Here is a 14,415-nt window from a genome sequence, read left to right on the forward strand (position 1 = left end):
ACCATATCACTAAATACATTAATTTAGAAAGCTTTTTTTATTTTTTATTGTTTTTTTAATTTTTATTTTTTTTAACATTTATTTATTTTTGAGACAGAGAGAGACAGAGCACGAACGGGGGAGGGCCAGAGACAGAGGGAGACACAGAATCTGAAGCAGGCTCCAGGCTCTGAGCTGTTAGCACAGAGCCCGATGTGGGCTCAGAGCCTGGAGCCTACTTTGGATGCTGTGTCTCCCTCTCTCTCTGCCCCTCCCCTGCTAATGCTCTGTCTCTCAAAAATTAAGTAAACGTTAAAAAAATTTAAAAAAAATAGGGGGGCGCCTGGGTGGCTCAGTTGGTTGGGCGACCGACTTCGGCTCACATCATGATCTCGCAGTTTGTGAGTTTGAGCCCTGCGTCGGGCTCTGTGCTAACAGCTCAGAGCCTGGAGCCTACTTCGGATTCTGTGTCTCCCCCTCTCTCTACCCCTACCCTGCTCACGCTCTGTGTCTCTCTGTCTCTCAATAATAAGCGTTAAAAAAATAAAAAAAAAATAGGAGTTAAATGTCTAAGATGTAAATAATTAAGTCTCTTTCTATACATATGATTTAAAAAGATATGCCCTGGGGCACCTGAGTGGCTCAGCTGGTTGAGCGTCCAACTTCAGCTCAGGTCATGATCTCACGGCTCATGGGTTCGAGTCCCATGTCGGGCTCTGTGCTGACAGCTCAGAGCCTGGAGCCTGCTTCAGATTCTGTGTCTCCTCTCTCTCAAAAATAAATATACATTAAAAAAATTTTTTTAATAAAAAAAGTATGCCTATATATATATATATATATTAATATGTACATATTTATATATTAAATATACATATATTTATTTTTCGAGAGAGACAGAGGACACGAGTGGGGTAGGGGTAGGGGTAGAGAGAGAGAGGAAAGAGAGAGAATCCCAGGCAGACTCCGTGCTAAGAGCATGGAGCCAGACACGGGGCTCTGACTTATAAACCTCGAGGATCATGACTTCAGCTGAAACCAAGAGTCGGATGCTTAACCAACAGACGCACCCAGGTGCCCCAAGACATACCCTTATAAATGAACGGTCTGAAATTACTCCTGCATTTTCTGGGAGAAAACCTGCCAGCCCATACAGAGAATGCAATGAGGGCAGTTGGTGGAGGAGCGCACACCTTTGGAGCCGCACAGAGCCATGGTGAGTGGGCTATTGCTCTTATCCAGTTCCCGGAGGCAGGCACTGCCCGCGTGGTCGCGGATCACAGATAGCTCCTTCAGGATCAGAGCCTGGAGGGAAAAAGCGAGGTGCATGAGGACTCTGCTGACTACCAACGTTCAACCTGACATTTAATGAAATCTGACAAAATTTAAGCCAGATGTCAGATTTCCAATAGAGAAAGGGTTTCAAGCTTTTGAAGATCAATATGCCTTATCTATAAAGACCCTAACCTTCCATGAGGAAGGAAAGGTTCCAAATCAGTGTTTAAGGTAAAAATGATTAGTAACGAAGTCTTGAAAAATCCTTTAAATGGCCCCTAAGGCAGAAAGTATAATATAGCATGTGTATAGCATCCTCTACAATATGTCTGTATACATATCGACTGTACATGCACATGTAGAGGCCTAAATACACTTAGGAACAGAAGCTACCATGTAGTATGTAGTAACAGAAAACTGTTTATGCTAATTCTAAAATTTACCTCTTATTTTTACTTTCCAAGCACACATGTGAATTCTCACAAGTTAAGCGTGTGATAAGGTGACTCTACAGGAATATTCTAGTCCATGAGCTCATCTACAAGGTGTCCTTTCTCAGCTCACAGAGAGGGTGCTAAATCAGTTACGAGTCATGGTTCCACTAAAAACAAATGCTGCTGGAGTCTCAAGTAAATTCCTAGGTAAGTGCCAGTGAGGAACATCCATTTCTCTCTCTCTCTCAAGACTCAGAGAGATTAATCAAAAAACTGCTAGAACTGATAACATGAATTCAGCAAAGTCGCAGGATATAAAATCAATTTACAGAAATTGGTTGCATTTCTATACACCAATAATGAAGCAGCAGAAAGAGGACTTATTCTCATTGCAATTGCACCAAAACCCATAAAATACCTAGGGATAAACCTAACCAAAGAAGTGAAAGATCTATACGTTGAAAACTATAGGAGACTTATGAAAGAAACTGAAGAAGACAATTCTGACAATTTTCCTTTTTGGAAAAACATTCCATGCTCATGGATCAGAAGAACAAATATTGTTAAACTTTGTTTATTTATTTTATTACTGTTAAATATCCAAAGCAATCCACATGTTCAATGCAACTCCTATCAAAATAACACCAGCATTCTTCACAGAGCTAGAACAAACAATTCTAAAATTTGTATGGAACCAGAAAAGACCCCAAATAGTAAAAGTAATGTTGAAAAAGAAAACCAAAGCTGGGGGCATCACAATTCTGGACTTCAGACTATATTACAAAGCTGTAATCATATGGTACTGGCACAAAAACAGACACATAGATCAATGGAACAGAATAGACAACCCAGAAGTGGACCCACAAACGTATGGCCAACTAATCTTCAACAAAGCAGGAAAGAATATCCAATGGAATAAAGACAATCTCTTCAACAAATGGTGTTGGGAACACTGGACAGCAACATGCAGAAGAATGAACCCAGACCACTTTCTTACCATACACAAAAACAAACTCAAAATGGATGAAAGACCTAAAAATAAGACAAAAAGCCATCAAAATCCTAGAGAAAAAAACAGGCAAAAGACCTCAGCCGCAGCAACTTCTTACTTGACAAAGGCAAGGTAAACAAAAGCAAAAATTAACTACCGGGACCTCATCAAGATAAAAAGCTTCTGCATAGTGAAGGAAACAATCAGCAAAACTGAAGGAATGGGCAACTGAAAGCAACTGAAGGAATGGGAGAAGATTATTTCCAAATGGCATACCAGATAAAGGGTTAGTATCGAAAATCTATAAAGAACTTATCAAATTCAATACCAAAAAACAAATAATCCAGTGAAGAAATGGGCAAAAGAAATGAATAGACACTTTTCCAAAGAAGACATCCAGATAGCTAAAAGACACATGAAAAGAAGCTCAACATCATTCAACATCAAGAAAATACAAATCAAAACCACAATGAGATACCACCTCACACCTGTCAGAATGGCTAAAATTAACAACTCGGGAAACAACAGATGTTAGCGAGGATGCAGAGAAAGGGGAACTGCTTTTGCACTGTTGATGGGAATGCAAACTGGTGCAGCCGCTCTGGAAAACAGTATGGAGGTTCCTAAAAATTTAAAAACAGAACTACCCTACAATCCAGCAAATGCACTACTAGGTATTTATCCAAAGGATACAAAAATGCTGATTCGAAGGCGCACATGCACCCCAATGCTTATTGCAGCACTACTGACAATAGTCAAAGTATGGAAAGCCCAAATGTCCATCGACTGATGACTGGATAAAGATGTGGTGTATATGTATGTATGTATGTGTGTATGTACACACACATACATACATACGTACACACGATGGAAAATTACTTGGCAATCAAAAAGAATAAAATCTTTGACATTTGCGACAACGTGGATGGAACTCGAGTGTATTATGCTAAGTGAAATAAGTCAGAGAAAGATAAAAATCGTATGATTTCACTCATTTGGAATTTAAGAAACAAAACAGATAAACATAGGCGAGGGGAAGCAAAAATAAGATAAGTAGAGCGAGGGAGACAAACCATAAGAGACTTAAATACAGAGAACAAACTGAGGATTGCTGGTGGGGTATTGGGTGAGGGGATGGGCTAAATGGGTGATGAGCATTAAGGAGAGTACTTGTTGGGATGAGTACTGGGTTTACATGTAAGTGATGAATCACTAAATTCTATGACTGAAATCATTACTACACTATATGCTAGCTAACTGGGATTTAAAAAGTAAAAAAATAAATGAAAAGACTCAGTGAGATTAAGAATGAGCTAATGGTGAATGGTGCCTACAACTCTGCTTTCTTCCTATTTCACAAAAAATTCATGTCATCAGAAAATTTCTTATTGCTTATCCATTTTTCCACACTTAGGTGAGTTAAAGCTCTGAGCCATGGGCTGCAGGGGAGACAGAAGAAAGCCAGGTGAAATCCTGGTGCAGTCAGACTGCCGACCCAGGCTGCCTGAGAGAATGCAGAGCTCCCAGAGGCTGGTCCTCATTCTGATTCTGACCCTTGCTCGGCACGTTCTCAGCTAACCTAGTTTCTTTTTTTTTTTTTTTAACGTTTTTTATTTATTTTTGGGACAGAGAGAGACAGAGCATGAACGGGGGAGGGGCAGAGAGAGAGGGAGACACAGAATCGGAAACAGGCTCCAGGCTCCGAGCCATCAGCCCAGAGCCTGACGCGGGGCTCGAACTCACGGACCGCGAGATCGTGACCTGGCTGAAGTCGGACGCTTAACCGACTGCGCCACCCAGGCGCCCCATCAGCTAACCTAGTTTCTAATGTGACAGGGGAAGCAGATAGGCATGTGATATGAATTTTCCCTCTTCTGTGCCCCAGTCTCTTTTGAAGACCATCCATTGATTTTATTTTTTTAAAGATTTGATTTTTAAGTAATCTCTATATCCAATGTGGGGCTCAAACCTACAACCCTGAGATCAAGAGCTGCAGGCTCTACCGACCGAATCAGCTAGGTGCTCCTTCAAAGACCATCCATTTAAAGAGCTGTGGTTGCCAGTCTCTACTCCAAAGATGCTAGAAATAGAAAGGGCACAAGCATGTGAGTACCAGCTACAGAAGGGGCCTAAGTGTGACGCTGGAACAAGAGCAGCCCCATGTGGTCAAGTGAACAGATGTCTGTTTTCACCACCTAGAACGTGAAAGCTGCTAGGGATGTAAAGGATCCGATTGAAGGCCCTCCCCTTGTTAAACGAGAACACACACACGCCGCACAGGGCTGACCTGGGGCTAAAGGCACTGCCTTTACTTCCTCCTCCCTTCTGCTACCTTCTCTTCAGGTTTGCAGTACAGCCCTGTGGGCATGAAGTGGCTAACCCACCCAAGGAGCAGACTCACCTCTAGAGTCTCCTCAGCGGTGCAACCAGGCTGCTGCTGCAGCTTTCCTGTGTTTAGGGCTTCAATGTACTCATCACATTTTTTATAGCCAGCATTCAGCAACTCATACTTGGCCTTTAGCAACCCTTGACCAGGTGTGACGTCACCAATCCCGATGGAGAATCCACGGTTTGCTGCAGAGTAGTCGGCAGGTAGAGCAGAAAGAGAGTGCCATGGATGTTAGTCAACCCACTATATACAAACCAGTTTATACCTTGAGAGAATATATCATGACCCAATTAAATAAAAATGTATCAGTCTGTAGAGAGTTACATCAAAATGACCAAGACTCACTGAATCCTGTCAGAGACGTTACAACCCAGTGGGGAGCAAGTACTCCCTCCCAACTAACTATAATATACAGCAGACCAATATTAAATACCAAAAAGCAGCTGGACAAAGTCAGCAATGGAAAGCGAGCCATCTGACTTCTTGTTCTAAGACATCATCTCAGATACCTTTCTGCCCACACCCCCTTCCTTCTTCAGAAATCCTCCCCAAACACAGAAAAACCCCACCTTTGAGGGAACTACACATGGTCAATAATTCCAACGCTAACGTATGTAGAAAATGGGTGGATGAGAGGCACTTGGCTTAGCAGGGTGGGGAAGGGATACCTAAGAGTGGCTATGGAAATGAGGACCCATGAGTCTGGAAATGCTCAGAAACTATACTGCCAGCTTCTGCAGATGTTAGAGACAACGTATGTGTTGGAGATAAGGAAACCTGATAGAAAACCAGTATTTTCCTGTGGAAGATGAGAGTTTATGTCCCAGTATACGGAATTAGAGAGCTCTAGACTGAGGGATCCTAAGTGCAAACAGAGAGGGAGGACTGTAAAGCAGGGCATGAGGTCTGTATATACTATGACTGTGATTCCTTAGTCCCTTTCCCTGGCCACATCCCAGAATCCTGAGAAGCAGGTCTCAACTTGGGTGGGAGACTGAGAGTGGAAGTTATGTCCCTGCAGAAACCAAGCCTCCCTAGAGAAAAGTATTACTGACAGGGCTATTTGGTAGTTCCTCAATGAAAATGTTGCCTTGCAGCTCAATCAAGGGACTGAGAAGTCCATCAACCAACAGGCTCCGTCCATTTCCAATCGGTGTTTGGTGTCTCACTCCCCAAAATATGAATGGATAGCCAGGGACCACCAGATTAAAAAAAAAACATAACGTTTATTTGTTTTTCAGAGAGAGAGAGAGAGAGAGAGAGAGAGAGCGAGCACAAGTCGGGGAGGAGCAGAGAGAAGGAGACACAATCTGAAGCAGGCTCCAAGCTCCGAGCTATCAGCACAGAGTCCAACGCAGGGCTCGAACTGACAAAATGTGAGATCATGACCTGAGCCAAAGTCTGAGGCTTAACCAACTGAGCCAACCAGGCGCCCCTGGGACCACCAGACCTCTGAGGAAAGTCTTCAACATGAAAGACTAAAGACAACAAATGCACAGAAAAACAAAACTAAAGAGAAAATTCAGGGAGAATTTTCAGATAAATCTATGAAAAACATTGTCTCTGATAGAGAAGAGGTATCTGGAGATCAAGAACAGGAAGTCTTCAAACAAAAAAACAAACCCAAAAATCAAAATCTACCTGCAAATAAGAAACATGGAAAATATAGTTGGAAGTGAAATAAATGATAGTTAAAAAAAAAAAAAAAAATCAATAGAGGAAATCACTTAAAATTTTTTTTAACTTTATTTTTGAGAGCGAGAACATGAATGGGGGAGGGGCAGAGAGCAACTGAGGGGAGGAGAGAAGAATCCCAAGCAGGCTCTGCAATGTCAGCACAGAGCCCAGGGGGAACTCATGAACTGTAAGATCATGACCTGAACCAAAACCAAGAGTTGGATGCATAACCAACTGAGCCACCCAGGTGCCCCGAGGAACTCACTTTTAATTTTTTATTTATGTATTTACTTTTGACAGAGAAAGAGAGAGAGAGAGGTGTGAGTGGGGGGAGGGGCAGAGAGAGAGGGAGACACAGAATCTGAAGCAGGCTCCAGGATCTGAGCTGTCAGCACAGAGCCCAACGTGGGGCTTGAACTTACGGACCATGAGATCATTACCTGAGCTGAAGTTGGCCCACTTTACTGACTAAACAGAGTTCGAGCAGGGGAGGGGCAGAGAGAGAGGGAGACACAGAATCCGACGCAGTCTCCAGGCTCTGAGCTGTCAGCAGAGCCCGATGTGGGGCTCAAACTCACAAACTGTGAGATCATGACCTGAGCCGAAGTTGGCCACTTAATTGACTAAGCCACCCAGATGCCCCTCTAGGAAATCATTTTTAAAAGTTAAACTGAGGGGCACCTGACTTGCTCAGTCGGTTAAATGTCCTGACTCTTGCTTTCAGCTCAGGTCATGATCTCACAGTTCATGGGATTGAATCCCCCCTACTGGGCTCTTTGCTGACAGTGCTGGAGCCTGCTTGGGATTCTCTTTCTCCCTCTCTGCCTCTTCCCCCACCCAAATAAATAAACATTAAAAACAAAAAAAAGATAAAGTGAATCCAGAAACAAAGAAATGGACAACAGAGAAAAGAAGGTAAGAAAAATCACAGAGTCAATCTAGAAGCTCTACTTACAAAATGAACAAAAATTCCAAAAAGAACAGAGAAAGTTAAGGTGAGAAAATTATCAAACAAAAACAAAATTTCCACAACCAAAGGACACATGGAGGCAGATTAAGAGAGCTTACAGAGTGCCCAACACAATGAATGAAAAAAAGACACATACCAAGCGTCTACAGTGTGAACTTCCAGAACAAAGAGGATTTGCAAAGCTTCCAAAATGAAGACACATACAAAAGTTGAAAATAAGAATAGAAATACACTTTCATGGCAACTCTGTAGAGTAGAGCAGTACCTTCAAAATTCTGACGAAAAATAAAATTCAATCCAGAGCTCTATACCCAGCCAAACAATCGATCAAGTGTAAGGGTGGAAATGAAACGTTTTTGGGCACGTAAAAACCTGCACGTATGTGCAAGGAGAGAAGGGAAACACAGAGTAACCCAGCAGAACTGAGCTGTGAGGGCCCAGAGGGCCATAGGTGGAGCGCAGGTACCTTGGAAGCAGCCTGCGGAGGGCCCTTGTCTAACAACCCTGTCTGACTGGCATCGCGGAGCTACTGGGCATTTTGAGAGAAGAATTCAAGAGCAAGTTCAAATCTGAAACCAGGCAAGTCAGTACTGAGCTGATCCCGTTCTGTAAGTCCCAAATGATTCAGCCTGGAGTAAGTCTCCTTTCCTATGTGCGGGTATGTGTGTGGCATGTGGGGGCTGGGGGAAGGAAACAAAGGTAAAAGAACAAGCTAACGCACAGCCCTGAAACCCGAGCAACCACCACCATACGCCGAGGACGCTGGAGATACTCACAGAGGTAGACAGGAGCCAGCCTGGCAAGCCGTGACATTGCATCGGCAGCTTCGTTCTGCCCCCAGTCTCGCAGCAAAATGTAAAAAATATTGTTCTTCGATCCTGATCCCAACGTTCCCTTGTCCATGCTGCCGCTCATCAACTCACTGTTCTGGATGGTAACGTCTGCAAGGACAGCAAAGATTGGGCACTTGAACAATTACTTACTACTCAGCCTCGTTCCAACATGGGGCAGTGGAGAAAGCATGCTCCCATTATGAAAATTAAAGCAAAGCAAAGCAAAGCAAAATTCTCTCAAAATTTTTTGAGGGGAAAAAGAGAGAAATCTAGGGACTTTTGAGAAGCATGAAAAGCCCAGTTATTTACCTTACAGTCCTAACTCTGAAATGTACTACAGGACCCTCATTTTCAACTGTGAACTATAAGTGACAGCACCGAGCACTTATCCTGTGTCACAGGGATGTTGTGAGCATCTGATGAAATCACATGCCACAAACTACTCCATAAACTGTAAAGCACTTTGTTATTCCCCCAAGATGATGAAAACTGATGACACCACCATGAAGAGCCTATACAACAAAATGGAATTACATTGAGAAGAAACAAAATACAATCTAAAACAAGGAAGCCAAAACACCTGAAAGACCAGAGGTGTGTTTTCAAAGCAAAGGCTCTAACCCTGAGAAAAATCGGTGCCCTTCAACACATTTACTCTTCATTACAAAACAGGAATCTTGACCTTCAGAGACTCTGTGGTTCAGTTCTTCAGCACAGAGTCCTGGAGATCCATTTCTTGTCACAAGACCTTGCTAGCAAAGCCCATTCGAAGTCAGTGCCATCCAGAGGAGCCTGCTGGGGAGCTGCTAGTTAGCAGTCTGGGGTGAGCAAGGGAGCTCGCGTCAGAAAGGAAACGCTGGCTGAAAGGCACTGGTCTGTGGACTATACTTTGGGTTGAATTAGTCTGGATGACTCAGATGGCTTAACATTTATATCCTCTTGTGGTTACACCTGATCTTCGTGTTATAAGAAATAAGTTGACCAGGAGGTGATAGAAAAATAGTCCCATTATACTTTTAGACAATGAACACATTTTTTGGACATAAAATGATAAATTATATGCCTCATATGATGAGATACTTTCTTATGGCAAAAAAAGGGGGGGGGCAGAATAAAAGAAATTGCATTAATTTACAGACACTAGTCATCTAAAACACATCCAGAGAGGAACATTCTAATCACTGGATCATGTATCTACATGATCTCTCCTTTTTAGAGAAATGGGGAATCACAGCTGAGGAGACATACCAACTACACTTCCCTAAAGAATAAACTTCCTGCCTAAGAGAAACATTGGATTTGCTTGCTAAGTGAAGGCAGTCATTGGCCACCTGCTTTCTGCCCGCTCCCACCCTGCTGCTTTGACTCACAGGAATCGTTGACACAGAGATCTTCTCCTTTGCCACAGTACTGCTTTCCCTTGGTTCGGAGATTGGCCCTTACTGGATTGTCGTCACTAGGTCTGAGGATGACGCTGAATATCTGCTTTCCCGTCCACAGGGTGACAGGCTGAAGGAGGAAGAAAGTCACAACGTCAGCTGGCTGAGCCTGGTCTGCAGAGTACTCACATGCAAACCTGTCCCTGACATGCCTGGCTCCCGCACAAAGCTTTACTGTCTTAAATGTATAGTTATTTGCATAGAGAGAGAAAGAAAATGCATGCGTACACAGGGGGGAGAACAGAGAGAGGGGAGAGAGAATCCCAAGCAGGCTTTGCACTCTCAGTGCAGAGCCTGAGGCAGGGCTTGATCTCATAAACTATGAGATCATGACCCGAGCAGAAACCAAGAGTAAGATGTTTAACTGACTGAGCCACCCGGGTGCTCCCAGCACAAACCTTTAATATTGTAGGTGGTGGGAGGCGAACTTTAATTTTCTCATCCTTGCCAACTAATATTGAAGCAATGATTTGGCAGGCCTTGGCTCGGTCAAAGAAAGTGTCCTTAAGAGTGAGGAGATAGGCGCCTATGAATGTTGCAAACACCACAAAAAGAAATGGAGTGAATGTGCGAGACAATTACAAGGTTTAAATTTTATTTTTTTTTTACCTTAAAAAAGTTTATTTTTTTGGGGGTGGGGGAGGCACAAGCAGGGCAAGGGGCAGAGAGAGAGAGAGGGAGACACAATCTGAAGCAGACTCCAGGCACTGAGCTGTCAGCACAGAACCCGACGTGGGGCTCAAACTCACCAACTGTGAGATCATGACCTGAGCCAAAGTCAGACGCCTAACTGACTGAGCCACCCAGGCGCCCCAAAAGGTTTCGATTTTAAAAGGAATCTGGAATATTGTAAGGAGTGAGTTAAAACCTATAGCTGCTTGCTGGCTCCCTCTTCCACTAGAATCTAAGCTCCACAAGGGATTTTGACTCACTGTCCTATCTCCAGTGCTTAGAAAACTGTCTAGTGCACGTCAGGAGCTGAACAAATGCTTACTGATTCAATGAATAACCAGCCAATCCAAAATCTCTCAAGCAGATTCAGAATCAAACATAGTAAACAACAGAATTAAACACATGAAATTAAATCGCTTCTCAAGTTGCTACATGAATCACTGTGAATGAGAATCCTAGTGTTCCATAGTCTCCTTTCAAGTGAATTCATAAACACACCTGTTAGAAAGTCCTGAATAGCAGCAATCAGTGGTTCTCCATTTCTTGGTGTTACAAGATTTGCTTTCGTCTAAAGGAAAAACAAACACAACATGTTAGCCATTCTCGGACACTCTTTGGATTGCATGATGCAGTCCAAAGAACCGTACCACAAACGCTCTGAATTGTCACACATAAATAAAGAAGAGCAGGCAAGCAGAAAAGTGGGACTGAGAAATGGCAGCCAAGGCTCTCAATCCCAGCTGTCACTAGCTCCTTGCTCCTTCATCTGTTAAGAGGAGTCAAAACATACCTGCAACACTGACGTCAGACGTTCCTGCCAACACTGAATACTGAGTGAAGCTTTGGATTCCTGTAAGAACTCTGTATGTGTAAGACTTCCTAGTTATTAATAAATTCACTTCTCCAAAGAAAATTCACTTCTATGAATGATAAATAGCACTGTTCTCTTTGAGGTCAATCAATTTCATACCTCTCCACAACGAGGGCAGAATTGTTGAACTCTTAATGAAGACAGTGAGTCCTAATGATAATCAATGACACAATTTAATGAAAATTTAATGAATGCCTACACTGAGCAAAAAGGGGTGCTAGCTGTCCAGTGCATAATTAACAAATTAAAAAAGATTCTGCGCGTCAGAGTGCATATGCTCAAGTTTTGTTGTTGTTGTTGGGAAATAAGTGACATGTAAATTTGCTTAAATCATGATGTGGAGATGCTTATGTTATTTGTGGGTTGTCTAGGCAACCTCACCTGGAGTAAAAGGCCCTCCAAGGCAGAGACGTGTTCCTGCTTTATTGTGAACATTCACAAAGATCCTCCAATGAGGGCTGGAAGGTAATCGTTCATGCTTGTTTTCAAGAATCTCTCTGGGATGGGAAAGGGAGTGGTCTGGGGCTGAGCACGTGAAGCTGGGATTTGCATATTTTGTAAAAGTCTCCCCAGTAATTTGGGACCACATTCAGGCTAGAGCCCTACCTATTGAGACAGAACTGCTGAGTTGATACAGTTAGATGATAATTTTCTTACATGTAATTGAGGGGATTTGTCCTGATGGTAACAAAGATCTTCCATCCTGGCCTTAGAGCCTGTGTTTTATTGTCATTTTTAACCAATGATATATGCTGTTATAACAAAATGGATCCTCAGTACCGAACTCATGGCTGAAGTCCAAGTAGTTGGCTACAGGCCATTATCTCTAGCAACTAGCTTACATAGCTGATATCACTAGCAACATTCTAATTATTACTTTTTTGTTACAAAAATAGTATGTTTTTTACAGAAAGTCTAAAAATATAGATAAGCGAAAAAAGCCAAAACGACAACAACAAAAAAACCCCACCCAGAATCCCAAAAAAACATCTCTGCATGGAACTGCCAAACCAAAAGAACTGCAGTTAAAACATTTTGGTATATAACCTTCCCAATTTCTGGCTATAAGCTTTTTTACAAACACGGAAACATCTATTTACCAAATGAAATAAGATCATGTCTTTCTTACACACAGCCTGCTTTTTAAATAAAAAATAAATCATAAGTAGCTTTATGCTGACAACAATACTACATCATCATTTTTAAGGGCCATGCAGGATTTTGTGGTACGAATGTGATGTGATTTAACCTAACCAACTTTTTTATTGGCGGACATTGCCTGCTTCTAATGTTTTATCATTACAAGTGATTTTGCAACTGGTTATTTCCTCTGGAGAGCTTACTAGAGTAAGAGTACAAGGTCAGAAAAAATGAGTGCACTGGTCAACGCACCATCTGACTGTGGGAGTGTGGATCTCACTCATGGCCATTGCCCTCCTCATCTTCTCTCTTGCTATCTCCCAATACAGAGCACAGCACTCCTCACAGCTGCTACAAATACAAGGCTTAGGAGGAAACAGGCTAGCCTCTTGTTACCTCATGTATGATCACACCACAGGGTCTCTGTACCTGTTGGTCCTCTGCTTGGATTGATCTTTTGCTGACAACCACACTGCTCGTCAACTTCTTTTAGAACTTGCCTTGAGTGTTATCGTTCTAGTGGCCCTCTCAGACCATCCTCCATGAAACAGGACCCCTCTCATTTTCTTTCCTCCTTGTTGTGATTTATTCTTTTCTTCTCAGCACTTGCCACCACATGACCTATTTTATATTGGTTTATTCTCCACCTCTCCCCATTCGAATAAGGATAAAAGCAAGAATTTTGACTTTTTTCTTCTGTGTTGCCCTCCTAGGAGAGTACTTGGTGGCACACAGTAGGTACTCATTAAGCATCAACCGAATCACTTAAAAAGGCTGAGGGGTCTGAAGAAATAACTCGGAAGAAAGACTCCAAATTCACAAAGATGGCCCTTAAGGGATTTGTCCTCATAGCAACAAACAGGGAAAACACCCTAAATTTTCAGAAGGTAGGTGAATCATGGTGTGCTAAGCTTGTGAAATACTGTGAAGCCATTATAATCAATAATTATGAAAACTTTACAACAAAGGTGAGCATTTATAACATGTTAAGTAGATAAAAGCAAAACCAAGGCTACTAAAAACCATGACTGCCACCATCTAAGTTCGTGGATAAGCAACAAACAGATAAAAATAGGGGTGCCTGGGTGGCTCACTCGGTTGAGCATCCAAATCTTGATCTTGGCTCAGGTCACAATCTCACGGTTGTGAAATCGGGCCCCATGTCAGGCTCCACGCTGACGGTGGAGTGTGCTTGGGATTCTCTCTCTCCCTCTCTGTCTGCCACCCCTCCATTCTTTCTCTCTCAAATAAATAAACAACAAAAAAAGACATGGAGATAAAGAAAAAAGAGATGTGATGTGTAAAAACCTCACCTTATTTAAATAACTCCATTACACTACAATGTTTGAATAAGTAAGAAACTGATGTTCTAAAAAAACTGAAATTACCCGCATGAATTTCTTAGTATTAAGTGTGTGTACAAAAGAAGTAACACATCAAATACTTTACTAGAAAAGATGTCGACTTTAGGCATGAAAAACCGAGGCACAGGCCATGAATGCAGCCACTCGTTCCTGTCCCCACCAAATCCTCATGTACTTTTAATAGATCTGCTTACAGAACTTAACAGCCTTCACTTTAGAATCGATACTAACATCCTACCCCAAAAGAGATGAAAAACACTCTATCAGAAATGGTAAGAAGTGTTTTGTGGGTAGAAACACTTACAACCACAGCCAAATCTACTCATAACAAGAAAACCAGAATACTGGGAAAAAGGAAAACCTAGCCTCTAAAAACTCAACAGT

The 14,415-nt window shown here is 42.4% G+C and overlaps 1 protein-coding gene across 1 annotated transcript in view; it reads right to left on the reverse strand.

Annotated features, from left to right (window-relative positions):
- Positions 1–14,415, reverse strand: part of POLR3A (RNA polymerase III subunit A) — a 52,374-nt gene that overhangs the window by 17,975 nt on the left and 19,984 nt on the right. The window contains exons 12-17 of the mRNA XM_049646257.1: positions 11,155–11,224; positions 10,383–10,510; positions 9,916–10,054; positions 8,489–8,653; positions 5,078–5,250; positions 1,170–1,281 (exon numbers count right to left, since the gene is read on the reverse strand). Of these exons, the coding sequence (XP_049502214.1) occupies positions 1,170–1,281; positions 5,078–5,250; positions 8,489–8,653; positions 9,916–10,054; positions 10,383–10,510; positions 11,155–11,224 (787 nt within the window). The remainder of the gene's footprint in view (positions 1–1,169; positions 1,282–5,077; positions 5,251–8,488; positions 8,654–9,915; positions 10,055–10,382; positions 10,511–11,154; positions 11,225–14,415) is intronic.

The sequence above is a fragment of the Panthera uncia genome, chromosome D2 (genome assembly GCF_023721935.1).
Source record: "Panthera uncia isolate 11264 chromosome D2, Puncia_PCG_1.0, whole genome shotgun sequence".
In the NCBI taxonomy this organism is placed as follows: Eukaryota; Metazoa; Chordata; class Mammalia; order Carnivora; family Felidae; genus Panthera; species Panthera uncia.